Source organism: Protopterus annectens, chromosome 7.part0 (genome assembly GCF_019279795.1).
Source record: "Protopterus annectens isolate FY-2018-M chromosome 7.part0, PAN1.0, whole genome shotgun sequence".
Classification (NCBI taxonomy): Eukaryota; Metazoa; Chordata; order Ceratodontiformes; family Protopteridae; genus Protopterus; species Protopterus annectens.
The window spans coordinates 1,378,237,545-1,378,263,793 of NC_056739.1; the positions used below are offsets into that span (position 1 = coordinate 1,378,237,545).

The 26,249-nt window shown below is 42.2% G+C and overlaps 1 protein-coding gene across 1 annotated transcript in view; it reads right to left on the reverse strand.

Annotated features, from left to right (window-relative positions):
• Positions 1-2,860: 2,860 nt before the first annotated feature.
• GXYLT2 (glucoside xylosyltransferase 2) overlaps positions 2,861-26,249 on the reverse strand; it is a 478,768-nt gene continuing 455,379 nt past the window's right edge. The window contains exons 6-7 of the mRNA XM_044077975.1: positions 3,965-4,137; positions 2,861-3,663 (exon numbers count right to left, since the gene is read on the reverse strand). Coding sequence (XP_043933910.1) covers positions 3,487-3,663; positions 3,965-4,137 — 350 coding nt within the window. The 3' untranslated portion in view covers positions 2,861-3,486. The remainder of the gene's footprint in view (positions 3,664-3,964; positions 4,138-26,249) is intronic.

Genomic DNA, 26,249 nt, shown 5'->3' on the forward strand with positions numbered 1-26,249 from the left:
AAAGTCTCACACTACAGCAAATAACTGGATAAAGACATTGTTGCAAACTATAAACACATTCAAACCGCTATCTGATACATATACCTGACCACAGCTGATGTGGTGGACCACGGCCTGTAGCCTACAAGGCTTTCTCCCTTGTAGTAGTAAAACCAGCCCAACAAAAGAGAAACACGAAAAAGGAAAATGAAAAACAGATCTGTATGGATACTGTTAACAGTAAAGCTGAACAAACGAACACAAGCAACTTTAACATAAAATGTTGATTCTGATCTTACCTCTTAATATGCACTTTCTATATTCAGCAAGACCACTGCTAAGTTTCTTGCAGCTCAGGCCTCTAGGTCTCTCTCTCTCTCACACCAGACCTTACCTTTTTCTTTGTATTCTAGATAACAGCAGTTTGTTTTGCATAATTCTGCACTACACCATGTGACTATATTTTCTTAAAGTTTAAATCTAGTCTGCTTTTAACTGCTGCCTGATTTTTATTCTAAATGTCTCCCTGTATATCTGTAACTATGACACACAGCCTCTGTATACTGATCTTTATTACTATGGTCATCTAACTTTGCACAGTTCATATCTCTTGCAAAACATGACCCACCCCACTCACAAAAGGGTCTAAGTGTGATGACGTTACCTATACAAATTATTCTGATTAATGTGTTTTTAAAAGTGCCTTAAGATACATTACAAAAATGTTAATCACATTCCAATAGTGGCATTGTTCTTTTGTTTAGTGGCATTGTTCTTTTGTTTAGAAGGCTGCAATTATTGTGGGCGCCTGTATGCCACCAGCCAATATATAAAATATCAGAAATGCCCATTGAAAGTATGTAGCAGGAATGCATAAAATGTCACTCCCCTGTACATACTAAAGTTGCAATAATTTAAAAAAAATCACTCCGGGTCCGTCAGAATGTTAAGACTAAATAGTACAAAGTGTTGTGAACACCAAAAATGTAACACAAGCAACATTTGTGACTGGATTTTACTGCACAACATCTCCATTGCAGCTATAGTACTTAAGGAGCATGGTCAAGACAGAACACTGATCGGGTAAATGTAACCTAAAATGTATTCAAACTTTGGGACAACCGAACTGGTTCAAAGGCACTTAATGGAGTTTTACTAAACCAAAAAAAAAACAAAATCACCCTTGACATGAACTAACATAGCTGTTTAAGCACAACAAAGTAAAAAGTCGAAACTGAAACCACTTTCAATAGTTTTTCATTAATCAGGAAAAACTAAGTAATTAATGAAATCAGTGGCAGGTAAAATGCATTTTTAGTATTATACCTTTTAAAATCAAATGCAACTTTGCAAACAATGGACAAAATGTGATACGGAAGGCTACACACCAACACTGTGTGGTGTTTGCATACACCTTTCTTCTAGTACAGGTTTCTGTCCTCTTAACATCCCAGTCACTGAAGCTTCTAAATCTTGAGCAGCATTATGCCCATCTATCTCCAAACTCTGAGTGTAGGTAAACAACACAAGCCTCAGGACTCAGTTTTCTAGCAATCACCGTTTGCTGACCTGGAAAATAACACATATGTATATTCCTTAATTTCAGCTAAAAGCAAAGGAGATGCCACACCCATCTCTATTTACAACAATCATGTCAATCCAAGACTGACTCTAAATAAACTAGACTAATGTATGTGTAAAAAGTTTGCCTTTATGCACACATACTGGTTTCATAGTGCATTTCTAGCTATGTCATTCTAGGTTAAAATTCCTTTCAAGTTTTGATTACTGCAAAAAAAAAAAAATCATACACATATTACACGCATGCATGCGCAAACACACACGCACGCACAGACACGGCACACACACAGACGCGTGTACACACACAGACAGACACACACACACACACACACACACACACACACACACACACACACACACAGACACATGCACACACAGACCTTTATTTGCAGTCTAGAGATCACCTAATTATTCCTTAAGGACCTCTTACCTGGTTGACCTGTTAAAACTGCCCACTTTGCATACTTATGCTATCAACCACAAGTAAATATTAGCCCAGCAACAATGAATTTGCTATCACTGTAACAAAAAAAACCTTAAAACACATTTTATTGCAGCTGTGAGCCCATATTTCTAATTCAAATAATTTGAAAATAATGCGTTCATAACATTTACCTCACAATGAATCAGTTTATAACTCTTATCGTAATAATTATGTTTAAAGAGACAGAGGTTGCAGATTCCACAGGTTTTAACTCACCTACTTATTACTTTTTTTGTAATGGATTGCTCACAGGGACAGAAAATGGTAGATTAAAAACCACTGGAAAACACAGTTGCAAGAAGACAGACCAAATATGAAGATTTACCATTTCCAAGTGACTCTTTAAAGTGCATGGTGCTGTCTGACTTGGGTTCCCTTCAGAATGTCGAAGGTTTAAAACTTTGAATTTCATATGCAGAGACCACATGATCGAAGTTTTAAACCTTCAATATTCTGAAGTGAATCCGTCTGACACGTATGTTGAATCCTAAACACTCCTCTTTAACAGTGTGCATAACACAGACTTTTATGCACTTATGCAAAGTTTTAACTAGTCATGGCTGGTAAAAAAATTGCAAAAACATACAAGGATTTAGAATTCTTAAATTTTCTGATATAGTTAAGGTAAAAATGGGGCGTCCACGGTGGTGCAGCGGATAGCGTTGTTGCCTTACAGCAAGAGGTTCTCCGGTTCGATCCTCAGCTGGGGTGCCTTCTGTGTGGAGTCTGCATGTCCTCCCTGTGGTCGTGTGAGTTTCCTCCGGGTGCTCCGGTTTCCTCCCACATCCCAAAGACATGCTATAGGTGGAATGGATACTCTAAATTGGCCCTAGGTGTGACTGCGTGCACCGTAAAAACTCCTCTGCCAATCATGAGCGGACAGGTGATCCACTCTGGCGACCCCTGACCGGGGAAAAGCTGAAAGAAGAAGTTAAGGTAAAAATGGAATGTAATTTGCATGGTCTGAACACTCAGTTTTTTTTATATACTACTTCAAAAAATCAGTGACAAACTGAGTCATTCTTAAATTCAGTAAGTATATACTCATATTCACAAAAATATAATGTTCTCCTACAAATTACTCAAACACTATTATCAGCTGCTCAGTCTGGATGGGTCACTTTGCAACGCAATTCCCATTAGCAACTTTATGATTTTAAAAACAGACTGCTTATCCTGTGTCTTCTCAAAGTGCTCATTAACATGATACAGTTGAGCTTTACTATATATCAACTGGATACATTTGTCAACGTTATGAAAATCAGGACCCGTCTCATCTACAGAAACTCAGCATAATCCTGTGGGAGGGATATTCCATAAAGGTATCACTACTGAGATTCCACAGAACCTAGCCTTTTATTTCTCTTACTCCCATTCTAAAATGACATGCTTCAAGTCTCCTGACACACACAAGATACCATTAAATGAGGCAAGGACGACACTTATATGACATGCCCAATATGGACAATTACATTCCTTTCATATACTTTCCGCATTGTGTGCTCTATTTGCTTGAGAAAAACCTGTGGAATTCGACCACACAATGTGTGCACTGCATTTAAGAACTTTGACTGAAGAGGGTAAAACATGGACTGAAAAAGGTTTTCCTCAAATGGATACTGAAAAAAAAGAAAAAAACATTAGTTATACTGGCATAAAACAAAACCAATGTTGCATCACGGTACATTCAGAAGCATCGCTAAATTAATCTTTTTTTTTTTTTTTTTACATCTTCCAAAAATTAATATAGAATATATTTATTTTACAAGCTACACTGCCATATATAGTATGTACAGTAAGCAAGGCTTATTTTTTTTCACTGCTAATAACACACTAGAACAGTCACAGGGAGACTGTACACTACGCATGAAAGCTATTTTTAGTCATCCTCAGGCTTTTTGTAAACAGTTGAGCACTTACATCACGTATCGCTTCATACACTGCTTTGAAGGCAGGTTGTTTATCATCATGATAAACACCACGGTTACCATGGAGAACAGACACTCCCTCTTCTTCAGCTCCTTTGCAGTTACTGCCGTACATGCAATGGTCAGGTCTGTAGTTCCAGTGACAAGGAAATATATAAAGCAGCTCTGGGAAAACAAAGAGATGCAGTAATGATATTTACAACTAAATGTTCAGATGCAAAGCACTGGCAGAAAGAAGATGGTAAAATGTTTTTTGTTGCTCTCTGTTTAAACAGAGCAAGCAAAAGGTAAATCAATTCAGGTTTAAACTGTTTACAATACCTGTACATTTTTATTTTCACAATAAAGTACAGTTGTGTACACTTACCATAAATGTAGATGTTCGAGTGTATTCACTGTTGCAGTCATCACATTTGGGTTTTCTGCTTGCAGTAGCCCTCAGTCGGTGTGATTAACAAAGTCTTGGGTCCTGCATCAGTTGCTGTCCCTTCCTGTCGGGTCATCAGGGGTATAAAACATGCAGCCCCAGATGTCAGGAGCCCCCCTAATGGGAAGTAATTAAATCTATAAATATACAAGATTATACCTCCAACAAAAAAGCAAATACACCAAAAAGCTTTTGAGCATAGTAAAGGAGAGTAGAGGTATAGCCAAGAGTAATCGGGGCTGGAGGGAAGGTAACCAGGACCGCAACACTGAATACACTCTAACATCTACATTTATGGTACGTGTACACAACTGTACTATATTCTTCATGTTTCACTGTTGCAGTCATCACATTTGAGTAGATTCCCAAAGCTAAGGATGGGAAGAGGAATTTGGATAGCATTACGACCAGCTATAAGGCCCTGCAAGACTGCAGTGGCAAAGCCGGCTCTGGATTTAGAGAAAATAGGCAGTCGGTAATGTTTGGTGAAAGTATATACAGAACTCCAGGTAGCAACTTCTAGGATGTCCCTAGTAGGGACACCTCTGAGAAAGGCTGTAGAGGTAGATGCAGCCATGGTTGAGTGGGGTCTGATCCTCTGTGGGATAGGTTTTCCATGGTGCTTGTAGCAGAAATGAATGCAATGGCCTATCCATTTGGAAATAGTTTGCTTTGAAATAGCCTTCCCCTTTGCCCCTGCAGCAAATGCCACCAGCAGTTGTTCAGATTTCCTTTGAGGTTTAGTCCTGTCCAAGTAGAATCTAAGTTGTCTGTGCACATCTAATGAGTGCAGTATACGTTCCCCTTTGTTCTGCGGATTAGGAAAGAAGGTTGGCAAATGAATGGACTGATTAAGGGCTACACTGGATACCACCTTGGGCATGAAGGAGGGATTGGTCCTGAGAGACACCCTGTCCACATGAAAGATGAAGAAAGGCTCCACTGCAATAAGGGCCTGTAATTCAGATACCCTTCTTGCTGAAGTGATTGCCAAAAAGAAAGCTGTTTTCCAAGAAAGGAATTTTAAGTCTGCAGTAGCAGCTGGCTCGAAAGGGGGAAAGAGTGAGTTTCTCCAATACAACGTTAAGGTCACAGACTGGAGTAGGGGCTCTCCTGGGTGGAGGTAAATCTTTGGCCCCTCTGAGGAACTGCTTGAGCAGGGGATGAGAGAAGAGGGGAGGTTCTATGTTATAATGAGCTGAAATGGCTGAGGCGTGAATTTTGATGGAGGAGAAAGACAGGCCCTTGTGAAGCATATCAGTTAAGTATTGTAAAATCTGAGGTAAATTGGGCACTGCTGTGCTCATCCCTTGAGATTGGTTCCAGGCACAGAATCTTTTCCATTTTTCAGTATAAGATTTTCTAGTACTAGGCCTCCTTGCCTCTGAAATGATATCCATCACTGGTTTACTGAGGGATGGTAAAGGAGAGATTAGGTAATTAGCCAGGCTGCTAGGTTCAGTGTTTGAAGCTGAGGGTGCAGAATCTGGTTCTCCTGCTGAGACAATAGGGTAGGAGTCTGAGGCAGGTGCCATGGGGCCAACAGTGACACACTGCGCAAGACGGGGTACCAGTGTTGGCGTGGCCAGTCTGGTGCAATCAAAATTGTCCTTGGTTTGTCTTGTTTGATCTTTAGTAGTACTTTGGAGAGCAGAAGCAGAGGAGGAAAGGCATAAACTGATAGGTTTTTCCAGCTGAAGGACAGAGCATCCACTTTCCAAGCTTGTTTGTGGGGAGTCTTTGTGCAAAATTTGTCCAATTGATAGTTCTGGGGGGAAGCAAACAGGTCTATATCTGGACTCCCCCATTTGCTTGTCAACATGTTGAAAATCCTTGGTTCCAGTTTCCACTCGTGTGGGTCCATGAGGTTTCTGCTTAGTTCGTCTGTCAGTGTATTTAGCTTTCCTGGCAGGAATTGAGCTTGTAGATGCACTTGGTAGCTGTGTTCAGGGCTGTGTTCCACAATGTCATGGCTAGCCTGCAGAGGGGGCAGGGTTTTTGTGGCCACTTGTTTGAAGTAGGTTGAATGTGTATCCCCCTGCTTGTTTATGTACCACATAACAGTGGTGTTGTCCGTCTTTACCATTAATTGTCCTGGAAGAATGTGGTCCTTGAAGGCCATCAGAGCATTCTGTACAGCTAACATTTCTTTTTGATTGATATGCAGGTGCATTTGACTTTGGTTCCATTTGCCCTGAATGCACTTCCCTGCCAGGTGAGCCCCCCATGCATAGTCTGATGCATCTGTTGTTAGGGTTTGGGTGGCAGGGGGTAGTGTGAATGGTAGTCCCTTGTTTTGGTGGCAGGCCTCTGTCAACCAAAGGAACTCTAGGCATAGGCAAGGTATGATGGGAATCATTGCTTCTAGATCCTGAGAATGTTGACTTCAATAGGCTATTTAGATACCATTGTAGTTTCCTCATATGCAATCTTGCATATGGAATTAGAAGAATGCAGGAGGCCATGAACCCCAAGGCTTGTAATATTTGCCTTGCAGACATCAGGGTTTTTGTGGCCACTTGTTTGAAGTAGGTTGTCAAATTAATTTGTTTCTCTGGCATGAGAAAAGCCATCTGGGAAGTTGTATTCAAGCTTGCTACCAGGAATATAATTTGTTGACAGGGTACCAGGTGTGATTTCTTTTCGTTTATGGTGTACCCCAGACAAGTTAGCACCCTTTATACAAAGGCCAGATGATTCAAAAGTATGTCCTGGCTTTCTGCCTGAATTAGACAATCGTCCAGGTATGGGTATATTTGAATATTTCTTTGCCTGCAAAATGCAATGACTGGAGCTAGGCACTTTGTGAATACCCTGGGCACAGTAGATAAGCCAAAGGGCAGTGCAGAGAACTGATAGTGTGTGTAGCCTGCTTTGAAGCGTAGGTATCTTCTGCAAGATTCCCTGATTGGGATGTGCAAGTATGCTTCCTTTAAATCTAGTGTTGCCAACCAGGAGTCTTTGCCTAGCATAGGCAGCAACTGGTGAAGAGTCAATATCTTGAATTTTGGAATCACCAACAAGGTGTTTAAAGTAGACAGGTCCAGGATAGGATGCCATGAATTGTCATTTCTGGGTACCAGGAAAAGTCTTGAGTAGAAACCTTGTCCCTTTTCCTCTTCTGGTACCAACTGAACAGCCCCCATGCTTAAGAGAGAAAGTACTTGCTGTTGGGCCTCTGCCTACTGATTTGGGGGTAGATCTGGCCACCCGCTTGGTCTTGGTAACGTGTGAAAGTGAAATCTGTATCCCTGGGACACTACATTTAAAACACATTTGTCCTGGGTAATGAGTTCCCAATTCTTTGCATGAAGAGCAATCTTTCCCCCCCAAAGGGGCAGTCAGTTGAGAAGTGCTTGGAAGTTTTAAAAAGGAGTCAGTGAGACAGTTTACCATAGGGGGGGGGAGTTTTATTACTCCCGGATTTGGAAGTGGAGGCCCCCCACTGCTTAGTCCTGTGCGTACCCTGGGAGCTCTGCTTGATCTGGGTTTGGATTGAGAAGATCTGGAAGAGGCAGGAAAAGACCAATTCTTGGAAGGCCAATGCCTACTAAACCTTTGAGGTTGTACTTGTAAATAACAGTTTGCATAGATTTAGCTTTTTCCTCCATCTTTTTAAGAACTTCTTCTGCCTTGTTGCCAAACAAGCAGTCCTGGTTTAAGGGAGCATCCAGTAATTTTGCTTTAACATGATCTGGCAAGGATTGCTCCTTAAGCCAAGCATGCCTTCTAAGTACAGACCCAGTTACAGCAGCCCTGTAAGATACCTCTAGTGAATCAAAACCACATTGCAAAGTATGCTTTCCAACTTGTTCAGCTGAATGCAGTAAATCCTTATTTTCAGCACAATCAGGAATCAACATAATTTTCTGTTTAAGCAATCCAATAATATGCTGCTGATACTTTAACATATGAAACTGTCAGTTTAAGGCCCTAATGGCCAAAGTTGCAAAAGTGTATACCTTCTTACCCCATCTATCCAGCGCCCTGGAGTCTCTATCAGAGGGGGGTAGGAATTTTGGCAGTAGTAGCTTTAATGCCCTTGGGTCCCTGTGAAATGGTCTCAGGATCTGCAGTAGGATTTTTAAAAAGGAACTTGTGAGAGTCATATCTATCAGGTTTTCTGGGAGCAGGAGGTAGAGAGTCAGGGGCCAAGCTAGATTCCTAAAAGGCATCATCAACAATATCTAGTACAGGAGATATGGCTAAAGGCCTGTGCTAGGGCTGGAGTAAGAAATCTCTAAGCCTCTTTTTAGAATCGGAGAAATCCTGACTTTCCCAATGAAAATTCTCTCAGAGTATGCAAGGTTTCACCAAAAGAGAAATCCTTTGGGGGGGGCTCTGGGCCCATCCAAGGTAAAGACATCCGCAGGTTCCACAGTTGAAGCATCTTGCGGCATACTCCGAATGGGTCTCAGTAGAGGCCTGCGAATCTGAAGTAGCGGGTATCAGGGGGTGCGAAAGCACCTCACCGAGTACTGGCGAGCTGGCAACTGGCTTAGGAGAAGCGTCGTCTGAAGCCTTGGACCTAGGCGGCCTGTCTCTGTCTTTATCTTTGCGTTTTTTCAGAATGTCGGTAGTCAGATGGCTTACCGAAGACATATCAGGATAATTGAACCGAGCACCAAAATATTTAGAAGTGAAAATATACCGACGACGGACAGTTTGTGGTTTAAATAAGGCACAAAACCGACTGCGAGGTACGTCGTGGTCAGGGCCTAGGCAAGGCATACAGTACGAATGAAAATCTTTATGAGGTATTTGCTTTCCACAAGTAATGCAATTATTTACTTTTACTGACATTGGTTTAGAGCAAGAAAAAGTTTCCCCAACGCGGTACTTCACTTTTAGTTGAAGACTTCGGTTCTGAAACTCGAAAACGAAAATTTCAGGAGTTGGCTGTCCGACACTTGCGAATTGCTTTTGCTTTGGGCTCTGCACGGCAAGAAAGACTAATGTAATGGCGTCGGCTGCATGTTTTATACCCCTGACGAAGAGGGGACAGCAACCGACACAGGACCCAAGACTTTGTTAATCGGGCCGACTGAGGGCTACTGCAAGCAGATAACCCAAATGTGATGACTGCAACAGTGAAACACGAACAACATCGATATTGTTGCTATTTCAAATTGTTTCCTATAATGCAATTTTAACAGGCTGTAGCTTAAACAGCACTAGTCTTGCAAACACTGTATTATAACCTAAATTCTAATAGTACAGTCCAGATTTTAATACACTAGACAACAGTGACAGCTATCCTATGAGAGGGCATAATAAACAACAATGTATCAAAGCATCCTACTGTGACTGATGCTGAAGGTAAAAGTTTCACTTTTCAGGTAAACCTCTCCAAAATACATGACATTTTTCTAAATCACTCAGTTTGCTATACTGTCACTTCATTTTTCACGTTTTCTTAAAAAAAATCCCTTAATCTTCTGTGTGCTTACATAAAGGCAAACAATTAACAGGTCAATGCCTCAAAGAGTTCCTTCCCCTTGCAGCAGGAATTAAATATAAACTTATTATTTTCTCCACCAAAAGAATAAAGATATGCCTGACATTTTCTTAAAAAAACACTCCACCCTTGAACTGAAAAAATTTACATTTTAATTTTTTGTCACATCTTGATATTCTACATATAACAAAATAAATTAATTATATTTTAATCCCTTATACCCCAAACTAGCCCCCCCCCCAGTACGCAGTTTGGGTCCCCATCATAAGACTGCCTAGAGATCACAAATTATTTTTTTCCTTCATTTAGTTGTAGTGATAGTGATGCGAGTCAGTGGCTTTTAGATGATCTAAAAAGCAGTCAGTGTTTCTTTTTCAACAGAATTGCTGCGAGCTTTGCATACTGTCACCTGGTAAAATATTTTCTTGATCTATTTAATGTTTTCTTCCATACAAAACTGATTTAAAAGTAGGACCATTTAATACTACAGTCATTAAATTCCAGACTGATTCCACTCATCAACTATCCTCATCAACTAATGACTGACCACTGTCACTTGAGAACTAGTGAGTCTAATGACAGCTACTCAAAATTTTCAACATTCCAATTCTTCATATAGATTTATCAAAAACTTAAGCCTTTGGAAGGGAGTTCACTTTATCTGTTTATAACACTTTAATGACTCTGCAAAACTGTCTCAGATTTAAAATTATGGGTGGTGACCAGAAGTTAAAAAAAAAAAAAAAAAAAAAAAACAGAATTCATGTTGGCCAGCCCATGACATGCAGGCTGAGACAAATTCCCTTTTGAAATAATGGGAAATATGAATATGAGGGGAAGAAAGGAGGGGGCCTTCGTGATCTTTGGCTCTTAAATAAGTAGGGAAAAACTGAAAACTAGTGAAGGACTTTTGGTGAGAAAACAATGTCTAGGTGATATAATACAAAAAAAACTGTAGAATATGGATAACTGCAGTGAAGCCTTCCTTTAAGGATAAAGCCACTTGATATCACATCTTACAAAGGGAAAAATTATGGAATACTCCTACCCAGTGCACACCCTCAAATATGGAGCTTGCTTTCATCAGTTCTTTTCATAAAAACATTCCGTTTGCATACAAGTGTGAAAAATATAACAGTATTGGAGTAACACTTCATGAATCGCATAGAGTTGCTCCAAGGTGGAGCAAGGTAGCTGACACCTGTTAAGTGACCAACACTTCTTATTAGCCTGTTGAACTCTTTCAATACTTTATAACAGAATGGCAAACTGTAATTCAACTTGTTTGAATTAAAACAAACCTGTGCTCCGCTTACAGTGAATACTTGTATATATATTTTTTTTACATAAATTTGAATTTGATCTCAAGTCTGACGTGCAGTTTTACCTCCTCATGTAGGAGGTGGTACACTATAAGCAGCAGAGTACATCTAATAATGGACAGCCCTTTTTATTCCTCTTACATATACTTTATTGTCCGCAGCCACATGGTATACAATACCACAAATAGTAGGCCATGTCCTATCTTCTGAGCAACTACCTGGTCCTGGTACCTAGACCTTCTTCTAGCAGGGAAATCATCATCATCATCTTTTAAGGATCCACAACCTTCACTCAAATCAGAAAATGTCACCCTATTCAGTGGGAGACTAGTGAATTTATCATCAAGCTTCTGTGGAATTTTACTTCACAACTTTCAACAGTTATTTCTCTAGTTGCCACACTATTAATATTATCTTGGACATAACACCATGAATGGAAAAGCTGTTACTGCTTGAGGTGACCTGTTAATCAACATCAATCAACAACATCAATCGACAGTCAGTAATAATAGGAATAAAACAAACTATATACCAGTCTCAAGGTGAAGCAAAGTAAAAAGTCACATAAATTACCAAAACATGAGGTACCACCAGGAGCTCCATGCAAAAGGACTTTAATCTTCACAAAAATCCACAAAAAATGCTTTAATTCCACAGTGTTGCTCAGGTTAAGCGCTTTCGACCTTCAACAAGGCCTTCTTCAAAACTAAAGAAAACTTGTAATCTGACACGTTTTAAACCCTATCTAATTAAATAGTGGCCATTCAACAAGTGTACTTCATAAAAGACATACAATATGCAAACTGTCTGTTAAAGTAACACTCATGCTTTCATGCAATACGCTCACGTTAGTTATAAGATGCATTTACATATGTTAAAACACCAAAAGAGCTACAAAATGTTAAAATATATGTATATATTATGCATATTTTTAATACATATAGCAAAAGAAAAGGCAGTGCATACTTTTTCATTTGCACTTGTCACATATTTTTCTCTGTAAAACAACTTTGTAATTAACTGTTGCATTCAACCCAGGTGTTATAAGCCTTAAACAGGACTTGCCACCAAAATTCTATGTAGTTCAACTCAACCTCTCTGTCTCCATTGTAACTCACTGGAATGTGATCTATAACTGCAAAATAAAACTAAAGACGTGCTTAACCAAGGCATTACCCATGTTTTTTGTTTTTAATGGCATAATAATGCTCATACATCCTATTTTTCAACTGCATCTTAGTCTTGCCAATGTAAAAAGCTGTGCAGGATGCACACCTAGCTAAATAAACCACAAAGGTGGAATTGCAAGTAAAATGACCTGGTATCTGTCAAATTTTAGGCCCTTCTTGTATATATCTGCAAAAATTACAATTCTGATACTTGAAAGTGCCTCTGTTCCCCCCTGCCCTCTCACAAGCAGAATTTTCTTTCTCTAACAATTCTATGAAATTCTTGGCCCTCGTTAATAAAATTCGGATTAGCCCCTAAAATAGGCATCAAATCTCCATGTGCACCTAAAATTCTCCAATTATTGCTGATAATGTTTCTAATTGCCCCACTATCTGTGGTAAAAACCAGTGGCATACAAATGGACCACTCGTTCGGTTTAGAAAAGTACAGTTGTGTACACTTACAATAAATGTAGATGTTACAGTGTATTCACTGTTGCAGTCATCACACTTGGGTTATCTGCCTGCAGGTAGCCCTCAGTCGGCCCGAATACCAGAGACTTAGTATTTCTGCGTCGGAGGCTGTTGCTCCAGGTCTGACGTCAGGTCATCAGGGGTATAAAAACAGGCAACCGACACCATTACATCTGTTTTTCTTGCCCCAAATGTCAGGAGCCCCCCCCCCAAATAGGGAGCTAAGTTATGGTGGGGAAAACACCACCAGGAAAAAGTAAATACCAATACCCCTGAAAGGGGTGAGTAATAGCCATAGAGAGGTGAGATAGAGAAAGAAAAATCAGGGGGCTGGAGGGAGGGAAACCAGGACTGCAACAGTGAATACACTTGAACATCTACATTTATGGTAAGTGTACACAACTGTACTATGTTCTTCATGTTTCACTATTGCAGTCATCACACTTGGGTGGATTCCTAAAGCTGAAGAAAGGTGGAGGCACTCAAGAAGCATTAGGGCTGGCTGGTACGCCTTGCAGGACTGCTGTTGCAAAACCCACCCTAGATTTGGAAAAGATAGGCAGGTGGTAATGCTTGGTGAAGGTGTGTACTGAACTCCAGGTAGCAGCTTCCAGAATGTCCCTGGTAGGGACTCCTCTGAGAAATGCTGTAGAGGTAGATGTTGCCCTAGTGGAATGTATTCTGACCCCCGAGGGGCTGTTTTCCCATGGTGCTTGTAGCAGAAATGGATGCAGTGTGCTATCCATTTAGAAATGGTTTGTTTTGAAATGGCCTTAGCTTTGCAACAGGGGCAGAGGGCTACTATTAACTGGTCAGATTTTTTGAAAGGCTTAGTCCTATCAAGGTGGAATCTGAGCTGTCTGTGCGTGTCCAAGGAGTGCAGGATCCTTTCCCCTTTATTTTGAGGATTAGGGAATAAAGTTGGCAAATGGATGGATTGGTTGAGAGCCACACTGGACAACACTTTAGGCCTGAAGGAAGGGTTAATCCTGAGGGAAACCCTGTCAGCATGGAAAATAATGAAGGGTTCCGCAGCCATAAGTGCTTGTAGCTTAGACACTCTTCTAGCTGAAGTGATGGCCAGAAGCAAGGCTGTTTTCCAAGAGAGGAATTTTAAGTCTGCTGACGGAGCAGGTTCAAAGGGGGGAAGCATGAGCTTTTCCAGTACAAAGTTAAGGTCCCAAGCAGGGGTGAGTGCTCTCCTTGGTGGCTTAAGTTGTTTGCCCCTCTCAGGAACTGTTTGATAAGAGGGTGCGAGAAGACAGGTGGCTCAGTGTTGTAATGAGCCGAAATGGCTGAGGCATGTATCTTAATGGAGGAGAAAAAGAGGCCTTTGTGGAGTAGATCTGCTAAGTAATTCAGGATTAAAGGCAGGGAGGGCAGAGTTGTGTCCTCTCCTTTAGATAGAATCCAGGAGCAGAACCTTTTCCACTTATCAGCATAGGATTTTCTTGTACTGGGTCTTCTGGCTTCAAGAATGACGTCCAGCGCCTGCTTGCTTAGGGTTGCTGGGGGAGAATTCAAGGAATAAGCCAGGCTGTCACTCCACAACAAGTACAAATATGACTCTGTCATTGTCCATGTTGGTGTGAATGACCTGAGACGTACCTCCCTGGACTACATGAAGAGACAAGGAAGAGCTCTCTGATCTTGTAGCCCAGGCAGGTATCACCCAGAATGATACCGCAGTACAATCACTTCAATAATTGGCTAAGCTTCTGGTGTCATTCTAAGAGGATCCAGTATCTGTCTGCTTGGGATGACATGGTCGACAGAACACGATGCTTTGCCACAGATGGCCTGCACCTGTCGCCCCTAGGATTCAGGATACTAGCTAAGGCTCTTGCTGCCCCCACAGTGCCTTTTTAGACAAGGTTCAAATAACAAATTCACCACTATAACAGGAACAGGCAAGCAAAAACTGAGGGTAATGCTACTCAATGCTAGAAGTCTAAATCTCAAAATGCACTCACTCGAGGCACTCCTTAAAATGGAGAGCATCGATATCTGTGCAGTGACTGAGACCCGGTTCAAGGCTCCAGACAGCACCCCTGCACTACCAGGCTATAACTCGTACCACACGTTTCGGCCATGTAACCTGGACTGAAACACCAAAGGCGGAGGTGTGTCCATATTCATTAAGGATATCCACACCTCCAGGCTAGTTGTTCAGCATAATGCATCCAAGGTTATCCAAGTGCAACTAACTCTGGGCATAACTGCAATCCAAACTGTAGCTTGCTACAGATCTCCCACTATGCCCCAGGATTACCACTCCTCTTTTCTTGATGTACTGGAAAATATTAGGGTTCAACCAAACACCTTAATAATGGGCGACTTCAACTACCCCACCATTAACTGGGAAAACTACTTGTGTACCAACTCCTTAGCTTAACGCTTTCTGGAATTCATAAACTCCAATGCCCTGGATCAACTTATCCACACCCCCATCAGGGGCAACAATATCCTAGACCTAGTCATTACCAACATGAGTGACCGGTGTTCCACACCCGAAGTTAACTTCTCATTGGTCCGATCCAATCATAAGCTAATCACCCTTGATATCCACATCCCGCCCCCACCCCCCATTAAGGAAACCACAGTAAACAATTCCTCCAAAGCCAACTTCATGCTTCTTAAGACAGAAATGGTGAACTTCATGACATTCATGCAGATGGACAATACAGTTACAACTGATGAATCCTACACAAATGCACTCTATAAGCACTTACATGAGTGCATGGATCGTGCTATCCCAAACAGAACCAAGACGCTATCCTCCAAAAAAAAAGAAGCCAATCTGGTGGTCCTCTGCCATAAACAAACTGTACAACAGAAGGAAGAAACTGTTGCAAAAGAGAGTAAATTCCCATGAGTAGAGGAGCTCCCTGGTCAGCCTCAGTAAGAAGCCGAGATCCCTTATAAGATCCTCCAAAGCTAGCTACGAAAACAAAATCGCCACTAATTCCAAGGACAACCACAAAGCATTCTACAGCTATGTCAAGAATCTTGATGGCAACACCCAGATTGCTCTGAGTTACAGCACAAAGACAAGAAAATTACAGAACCAACTGATATTGCCAACTTCCTGGCAGGTAGGTTCAGTGCTAACTTTACCTCCCCTCTCACCCCCTAAAGGGCTCATATCTATACAGGAAGAATGCAGAGTCCCTGTAATCACAACTACGCGGGTAAAAGCTGCACTCTCTAAAGCCAAAAACACAGCATCCATGGGACCGGACAACATCCCAGGCTGCGTTTTACACAAACTGTTCAGAACGAACTGGTTCCCCACTTAAGCACCGTCTTCAATAATAGCCTCGCATCAGGCTTTGTGCCCACTGAATGGTGCACAGCAACAGTTATTCCACTCCACAAAGGGGGAGCTACCACTGATCCCGTGAACTATCGACCTATTAGCCTGACGAGCCTGGTCTGCAAGGCCATGGAACGTATCTTTATGGAACTCTTAAACAAAGACATTGGTAACCTCCAAACTCTAGATCCCACCCAGTTTGGGTTTGTGGAAGGCAGATCATGCTTCCTGAACCTGATCGACTTCTTTGAGGCAGTCACCAAAGCTGTAGATGAGGGTAAGAAGTTTCACACAGCCTATCCTGACCTCACCAAGGCTTTCGACACCATCCCCCATTCTGGAATTATAGCTAAACTCACTAAACTAGGTATAAATCCCTACGTCACAAGATGGGTTGCCAACTGGCTCACTGACAGAACCCACACTGTAAAAGTTGCTGACTCCAAATCTGACCTCAAAGCAGTGACAAGTGGAGTACCACAGGGTTCCATCCTGGGACCTCTCCTGTTTGGCATCTACTTCTCTGAAGTGCAGGCTAACACAGAAGGCCTCTGGCTAATGAAGTTTGCAGACGACTGCAAACTAGGAACCATAGTCAAGTCCCCAAATGATGTTGGCATCCTACAGAAGGGCCTCACTGAGAGAGATGCATGGTGTCAGAGCCATTGCCTCAAGCTCAATGCCAAAAAGTGCAGTGTCATCCCCTTTGTTAAAAACTCTGTACCCATGAATTACCACATAGGCAGCAATCTACTTAACACCGAATGTGTGATAACAGACCTTGGGACCCAGGTGGACAGTAGTCTCTCCTTTGATAGTCACATCGCCACAGTAGTCAGGAAGTCCTTCTACGTGGCACACCTCATGATAAAAGGGTTCTCATCCAGAAAAAAAGAGGTCATTGTTCCCCTCTACTCTACACTCACTAGACCCATTATAGAGTACAAATGCCCCTTTTGGAATGTACCTCACAAGACATTTGCAGCAGCTGGAAAGGCCACAGAAGTACCTCACAAAGAGGATTACTGGCCTCAAACAAATTCCCTACACTGACCGCCTCAAAAAACTCCAGCTTTACTCCATAGCATATCGCCTACTCCGAGGTGATCTCTGCCTAACATATAAAGCTATGTCAAACCCAGAGCTGTTGGACATGCTACACCTAAAGAAATCCCAATCCCTCCCAGCTACACACTCTAGGGACCTAAACCTTGTCACCACAATAAACAGGACAAGCTGGAGGGATAGATTCCTGTCCCAGAGACTTCCCATGCTCCAGAATAAACTACCTATCTATATCAAACAAAGCTCTTCATTAGCACTCTTCAAGAAAATCTTGATGAGTGGATGGGAAATATGAAATACACCCCTGGGGATCACTTTTGTGTCTCTGCTCGACAGTGGCACAGGAAAATAACTTTCTTGGGTGGTGTAAGCCAGGGAATCTTGTCAGCTAGGCTTACGTAGGCCCTTGGGCCGATAGCCTAGTACCTACCTATGAACCTATGCAAGATTTAGGGTTTGCAGATGTGGATTCAAAATCTGTCCCTCCTGCTGAGAGAGCAGGGTTGGGTTCTGGTGTAGGTGCCAGAGTGGCACCAGTGACAGGCTGCACAGGAGTGGGTACCAGTGCTGCTGTGGCCTGTCCGGGACAATCAGAATTGCACTTGGTCTGTCCTGTCTTATCTTGAGTAATACTAGGGGGAAAGGTATAGATTGAGAGACTTACCCACTGAAAAGATAGGGCATTCACTTTCCAGGCCCTGCTGTGAGGATTCCTGGTGCAGAATTTGCTGAGCTGGTGGTTATAGGAGGATCCACCTCTGGGGTCCCCCTATTTCTGAATCAGAAGGATGAAGGTGCTGGGCTCCAATTGCCACTTGTGTGGGTCTAGGAGATTTCTGATTAAGTCGTCTGCCAGTGAGTTTTGTTTGCCTGGCAGGAATTGAGCTTGCAGATGGACTTGCATGTCCAAGGCTGTGTGCCACAGGGCCATGGCTAACCTGCAGAGTGGGTAGGAGTGGGATCCCCCCTGCTTGTTGATGTACCACATAACATTGGTGTTGTCTGTTTTTATTAACAGTTGTCCTGGAAAGTGTAGGGATCTGAAAGCTGTCAGGGTGTTCTGCACAGCTAGCATCTCTTTTTGGTTGATGTGCAGATGAATTTGACTTGGGTTCCAGTGGCCCTGAATGCATTTGCCGTCCATGTGTGCTACCCAGGCATAGTCATATGCATCTGTGGTTAGGGAGTGGGTAGTGTGGGGTTGAGAAAAGGGCAGTCCCTTGTTGTGGAAGCATGCTTCTGCCCACAAAAGGAACTCTGTTCTTAGACAAGGTATGCTAGGAATGACCGTTTCCAGGTCCTGAAAATGTTGGCAACAAAGACTTTTCAAGTACCACTGAAGTTTCCTCATATGCAGTCTTGCATATGGAATTAGCAGTATACATGAGGCCATGAACCCTAGGACCTGCAGTATTTTTCTTGCGGATAGCTTGGGTTCTGGTGGCCATTTGTTTGAAGTAGGCTGTCAGGTAGACTTGTTTTTCTGAAGTGAGGAATGCCATCTGGGATGCTGTGTCCAAGCTTGCTCCCAGGAATACAATCTTTTGACTAGGTACCAGTTTTGATTTCTTTTCATTGATGGTGTACCCCAAGGAAGTGAGAAGGTGTTTCACAAATGTCAAGTGCTGCAACAGCAGCTCCTGACTGTTCACCTGAATCAGGCAGTCATCCAAGTACAGGTAAATTTGGATATTTCTCTGCCTGCAGTATGCAATGGCTGGAGCCAGCATTTTGTGAAAACTCTGGGCGCAGTAGATAAGCCAAAGGGAAGTGCAGAGAACTGATAATGCATAGATCCTGCCCTGAAATGTAGATACTTCCTGCATGACTCTCTTATGGGGATGTGCAGATTGGCTTCTTTTAAGTCTAGGGTGACTAACCAGGCATCCTTGGCTAGCATAGGAAGAAGCTGTTGCAGGGTAAGCATTTTGAATTTTGCTACCACCAGGAAGGTGTTGAGAACTGAAAGATCCAGGATTGGGCACCAACAGCCCTCTTTCATGGGTACCAGGAAGAGTCTGGAGTAGAATCCTTGACCCCTCTGTTATACTGGAGCCGTCTGAATAGCTCTGATATTGAGCAGGGAAGCTACTTGGCTTTGAGCCTCTGCCCACTGGTCTGGAGGAAGGTCTGGAAACCCGCTTGGGGTTGGCAGTGAATGGAAACAAAATTTGTACCCCTGGGATACAATGTTGAGGACCCACCAGTCCTGTGTGATGGACATCCAATTTTTTGCATGAAGGGCAAGTTTTCCTCCTAGGGGTGCAAGCAATTGGGCAGGGCTGGGAAGTGGAGTAAAAACGTCATTGTGAATTTTTTCCGTGAATTTTTTCTGTAAGGAGGTGGCTTACCACTCCCTGCTTTAGGGGTGGGGGCACTCCATTGCTTAGATCTCTGCATACCCTGAGACTGTAGTCTGGGCTGTCTGTTTCCCCTGGGTCTGGTTTGAGAAGGCCTGGAGGGAGCTTGCCAGGACCAGTATTTGGAAGGGCAATGCCTACTGAATCTAGGGGGTTGCACTTGTAAGAATTCTTTAACAGTCTGCATAGACTTAGCTTTTTATTCCATCTTTTTAAGAACCTCTTCTGCTTTGGTGCCAAACAAACTGTCCTTGTTCAAAGGAGCGTCTAGTAATTTTGATTTGACATGGTCTGGCAAGGTCTGTTCCTTGAGCCAAGCATGTCTTGTCAGTACAGATCCAGTGACTGCTGCCCGGCAAGATGCTTCTAGGGCGTCAAAGCCACACTGCAAAGTATGCTTACAGACTTGGCTTGCAGAGTGCATAAGCTCCTGCAATTCTTTATTTTCTGCACAGTCTGTAAATGTTGCCACTTTTTGTTTAATAAGTTCCATAATATGCTGTTGGTACTTCAGCATGTGAAACTGACAATTCAATGCCCTAATAGCAAGAGTTGCAGAGGTATATACCTTCTTACCCCATCTGTCCAAAGTTCTGGAATCCCTGTCTAAAGGGGGGGGGGATTCTTGGCTGTAGTAGCCTTGATACCTTTAGGCCCCTGGGAAATGATCTCTGGGTCAGCAGTATGATTCTTGAAAAGAAATTTGTGAGTGTCAGGTACTCTGTAGTGGAAGCAGGTAATGTGTCAGGAGTAAGAATGGATTCCATAAAAACATCAACAACAACATCCAGGACAGGGAGTATTGCTAAAGGCCTGTGCTGAGACAACCCTAGGAATTCTCTGAGTCTCTTTCTGGACTGAGGATAGTCTTGACATTCCCAGTGGAAATGCTCTCTTAAGGTATGCAAGGCTTCACCAAAAGAAAAATCCTTTGCAGGGGAGGCAGAGGGAATGGATTCCTCTGCATCTGAATCCTCATAACCAGATAAGGACATGTCTCCATAATCAGAAATCTCAGAGTCATCGGACTCCTGGTCTGTAGAAGCTATAGGGGGCTGGGCTCTTTTTGTTTAGCAGGGGAAGGCTGACTTCCCCTAATCAGTGTAATAAGGTCTTCTGCCATTCTAAGCATTTGTTTTGTGGCATGGGAGCAGGTGCATGCACTTTGGTCATCTGTTTTCTAGATGTAGTGCGTATTCTGGGCCTAAGAAACTCGGTAGTTTTGGTTAAAAAGAAGTTGGTTTGAGTCAAACATTGGTTGCGTGAAGAACTGCCTCAGAAGCCGGTGCCTACACAGCAGCTCCGGACCCATCCAAGGTAGAGACATCTGCAGGTTCCATAGTTGAAGGAGAGTCTCACGGCATATCGGACTCCGAGTGGGTCTCGGTAGAGGCCTGCGAATCCAATAAAGCAGGCATCAGGGGCTGTGAAAGCACCTCACTGTGTACCGGTGGACTGGTGTCTAGCTTAACGGAAGTGTCGCTGGCAGCTTTGGACCCATGCAGTCTGTCTCTGTCTTTATCCTTACGTTTTTTCGGAATATCGGTAGTCAGGTGGCTTACTGAAGCCATTTCAGAATACGGAGATAGAGAGCAAAAGAATTTAGTGATGAAGAATGGTTCGGGTGTTAAGGCACAAAACCAACAGCGTGGTACGTCATGGTCTGGCCCTAAACAGGTGATGCAGTATGAATGAAAACCTCTGTGAGGTATTTGCTTTCCACAGGCAAGACAATTGTTAACTTTTTCTGACATCGATTAGAGCAAGAAAAAAGGATCCCCAATGGGGTACTTAGCTTTAGAAAACTTCAGGATTATTCATTTCGTAAATGAAAATTCAGGTTGCGGCCGACTGGCACTTGCAAACTGCTTCTGGCTCCTTGGCAAGAAAGACTGATGTAATGGCGTTGTCTGCCTGTTTTTATACCCCTGATGGCCTGACGTCAGTCCTGGAGCGACAGCATCCGACGCATAAATACTAAGTCTCTGGTATTCGGGCCGACTGAGGGCTACCTGCAGGCAGATAACCCAAGTGTGATGACTGCAACAGTGAAACACGAAGAACATCATCTTTTTCCCTTTCTACTGCTTGACATAATAAACTCTCAACAACTCTAGGGGGATAACCCCTGCATTTAAACCTGTCGTGTAATTCACCAACAAGGTTGCCCAAAAAAGCAAAATCTGTCTTTTCAACCTAACTGTCCCTTCACTATATTGTGCTTTATGTAGGTGGGGCGCATACTTGAATAATGTAACAAACTGTTACTAGTAACATTCTTATAGCTAATAACTGACCCCAACTTAAATATCTGACCACATTTAAATACTTCCAGATCCAAAAAAGTAATCTTAGTGGTGTCACTAACATGGCTGAAATTCAAAAAATCAGTGCTGTCATTTAAATGCTTGATGAAATCCTCTAATTGTTCCTTGTCCCTTCCCATACAAAAAAAACAAATAGTCAATAAAACGATAATAATGCTTAACCAGGGAGTAGCCTGGTTGTTGAACCAAAACATACGTTTCCCAATAATTCATAACAAGGTTGGCATAATTAGGTGCCATCCTAGCTCCCATGGCCACTCCCCTGGTCTGCAAAAAATACTCTCCATTAAACCTAAAAAAATTGTTACTCAAAATATAGCCAATGCATTCAAGCATAAACTTGCATTCACCCACTTCAAAAGTGTTGCTGTGAAGCAACAAGTGTCCCACCCATTCCACATCTAACTTGTGTGGAATGCATGTGTATAAAGATTTGACATACACTAACTATTAAATCATTGGGACCTACCTCTCTATCCTTGATTTTAACTAAAAAATCAAAGGAATCCTTAATGAAGGAAATACCTGCTTGCACTAACTTGAGCAAAGTTCTGTCTATAAATTTGGACAATGGTTCCAGTTTCGAAGCTGGAGCTGACACTATAGGTCTATATGGTGGTTTTTGCTCATCCTTATGGATCTTAGGTATTCCGAATAAATTGTCTATTCTTGGTATTCAAGTTTTATTTTGCAGTTATAGATCACATTCCAGCGAGTTACAATGGAGACAGAAAGGTTGAGTTGAACTACAGAGAATTTTGGTGGCAAGTCCTGTTTAACGCTTACAACACAGCTGGGTTGAATGCAGCAGTTAATTACAAAGTTATTTTACAGAGTAAAAGTGTATGTGACAAGTGCAAATGAAAAAGTATGCACTGTCTTTTCTTTTACTATATGTATTAAAGAATATGCATAATATATACATATATTTTAACATATTGTAGCTTTTTTGGTGTTTTAACTTATTGTAAATGCATCTTTTAACTAATGTGACAGTATTGCATGAAAGCAGGAGTGTTACTTTAACAGACAGTTTGCATATTGTATTGTCTTTGATGACGTACACTTGTTGATTGGCCACTATTTAATTAGATAGGGTTTAAAATATGTTAGATTACAAGTTTTCTTTAGTTCTGAAGAAGACCTTGTTGATGGTCAAAAGCGCTTAACCTGAGCAACACTGGAATTTCAGCATTTTTTGTGGATTTCTGTGAAGATTAAAGTCCTTTTGCACGGAGCTCCTGGTGGTACCTTATTTTTTGGTGAAGGCTCACCACAGTGTCGACAATACTCTATTTGCTTTTTCAGTTAAACAGCTTAATGTGTCTACAGTACTGTCTTCCAGGACATTCTATGGGAAATTCCATTATGTTGCAGGTTAGAGCTAAACTCCACAAATTATGTTGGATGCCCCTGCATCATATTATAAGCTCTTATCCCTTCCCTTTACAAAAAATGCAAACAGCACCTGTACCACTAAGTGGGATGTAACACAGAATCTGCAGTGTAGCTGCTGCCAAGTACATTTTTTCAGACTGAACTACTACAAACCAGTCGTCAATATATTGTTGGCCAGTGATGAGTTTTCTAGAATGGATGGTAAATTTCATCATGGTTTGCTACCATTCTATCATTATGAATACACTGATGAACATCTTTTATGCATGCCCTGCATAAAATGTTAAGTTCTGTTAATTACCATTATCACCAGATGTTCAAGAAATGTTCTGCAGACTTTGAATATAAAAGTTAATAAGCTTTTTAGGTATCTTTTGTAAGCTATACACTCTGATAGAAGCCATCCCAGAATTGGTTCAAACAAATGAAAAATGACCAAAACAATAATGCTTGACTGCTGCATACAGACATATGAAGTTCACTCTTCACAACAGTGGTGAACCAGGTAGCACACACTCCTTTGGCGCTGGAAAAACAGAAGGCTGTGGGGGTTCTATTCCCACTGCAGGTGGCTGGATTGCTGACACTGCAGTGTAGCATTTGGAAAGGTATGCCGTCCTTCATCATCTTCTTCTTTCGGCTGCTCCCATTAGGGGTTGCCACGGTGGATCAACTGTTTCCATTTCTTCCTGTCCTCTGCATCTTGCTCTGTCACACCAGCCGCCTGCATGTCCTCTCTCACCACATCCATAAACCTTATCTCAGGCCTTCCTCCTTTCCCGTTACCTGGCAGCTTCATCCTTAGCATCTTTTTCCCAATATACTCTGCATCCCTCCTCAGCACATGTCCAAACCAACATAATCTTGCCGCTCTGGCTTTGTCTCCAAACCTTCCAAGCTGACCCTCTAATATACTTATTCCAAATCCTGCCCATCCTTGTCACACCCAATGCAAATCTTAACATCTTCAACTCTGCCACGTCAAGCTCTGACTCCTGCCTTTTTGTCAATGCCACTGTCTCCAACCCATGTAACATAGCTGGTCTCACTACCCTCTTGTAGAGCTTCCCTTTCACTCTTACTGGTACTCGTCTGTCACAAATCACTCCTGACACTCTTCTCCACCCACTCCATCCTGCCTGTACTCTCTTCTTCACCTCTCTTCCACACTCACCATTACTCTGAACTACTGATCCCAAGTATTTAAACTCATCCACCTTCGCCACCTCTTCTCCCTGCATCCTCACCATTCCTCTATCCTCCCTCTCATTCACACACATATATATTCTGTCTCAGTCCTGCTGACCTTCATTCCTCTTCTCTCTAGAGCATATCTTCACCTCTCCAGGGTCTCCTCCACCTGTTTACTACTCTCACTACAGATCACAATGTCATCTGCAAACATCATAGTCTACGGGGACTCCTGTCTGATCTCGTCTGTCAACCTGTCCATCACCATAGCAAATAAGAAAGGGCTCAGAGCTGATCTTTTATGTAATCCCACCTCCACCTTAAACGCATCCGTCACTCCCACCGCAGACCTCACCGCTGTCACACTACCCTCGTACATATCCTGTACCACTCTTACATACTTCTCTGACACTCCCGACTTCCTCATACAATACCACAACTCCTCTCTAGGCACCCTGTCATATGTTTTCTCTAAGTCCACAAAGACGCAATGCAACTCCTTCTGACCTTCTCTGTACTTCTCCATGGGATGTTAAACTGATGCCCCATCTCCTTGAGTTAGTTGTAGCTTAGTTGGATGTAAAAGATCCCATGGTACCTATCAAAAAGAAAAGAAGTTCACCAATACCCTGGCCAAATATCCTTAGTATAAATACCACCATGGGTCTCCACTGAAAAGAGGCCACTAACCACCCAGTAAAAGGATGAAGGATTAAATGAATAAATAAAAATAAACAAATATGGCACAGGTTCCCTTCAATCCTGCTGTTGTCCTTAATACCACTACACTCTTCCTATCTTACTCTAAGGCTCTACTACTCTTATCCACAAAACAGTATTACCACAAGTCATACTTCAACTTTTCTGCTTCCAGCTGTCATCTACTTTCCTTTCTCTCCCAGTTCAGTCTTTCAAGTAAATTCCATCCTCCTGCCTGAAACCTAAATGATACAGTGAACTTTATGCCACTTGCTCCTTTAATTTATCCAGCAAATTAGCACTAAGATTAAAACTATGACATGCTAAAGATCTTCGTCTTCTAATCCTGGATTTAATTCCCATCCTTTCTTCTTGCAAACAGAAGAGAATATTAATAAGCCAGGTTTGTCCCTGAATAAAGGCAGTTTTACCTGTGGAGTTATTCAGTTAACATGGGAATACCATGAGAAATAAACTGTGCATGCCCACTGTCTGCACTGCCTTTTTAAAGTTGGTCCCCCATATCCTTACCCTTGGAGCCTTCACCACATTACTTATTAGCTGAATGTCCTTTTTATTAAGCTAGAATGTAGCCAGGACGTGACCAAGAAGTGCGCCACCTCCTCGAAAAATATAATTTTATTGCGGACACAAAACACAAGAAAATAGAAATGTATACACAAGCTTGAATGGTTAAGCGCTTTCACTCACTATGTGAGCTTCATCAGTGAGTGAAAGCGCTTAACCATTCAAGCTTGTGTATACATTTCTATTTTCTTGTGTTTTTGTGTCCGCAATAAAATTATATTTTTCGAGGAGGTGGCACACTTCTTGGTCATGTCCTGGCTACATTCTAGTTGTCAGTTTGGAGTGTTTTGCCTTGATTCAGTTGTCTTTTTATTAGGCTGCTGAAACTGCACACAGTATTCCAGGTACAGACTTCTCAAAACACTGGCCAGTGAATGACTGTCATATCCCTTAATCAAATGCAACCTCCTGCCATGTAGCCCCTAATAGTAACATTCCCCTTTTTTACCATATGGCACACAGAAAGACACGTCTGACTGAACA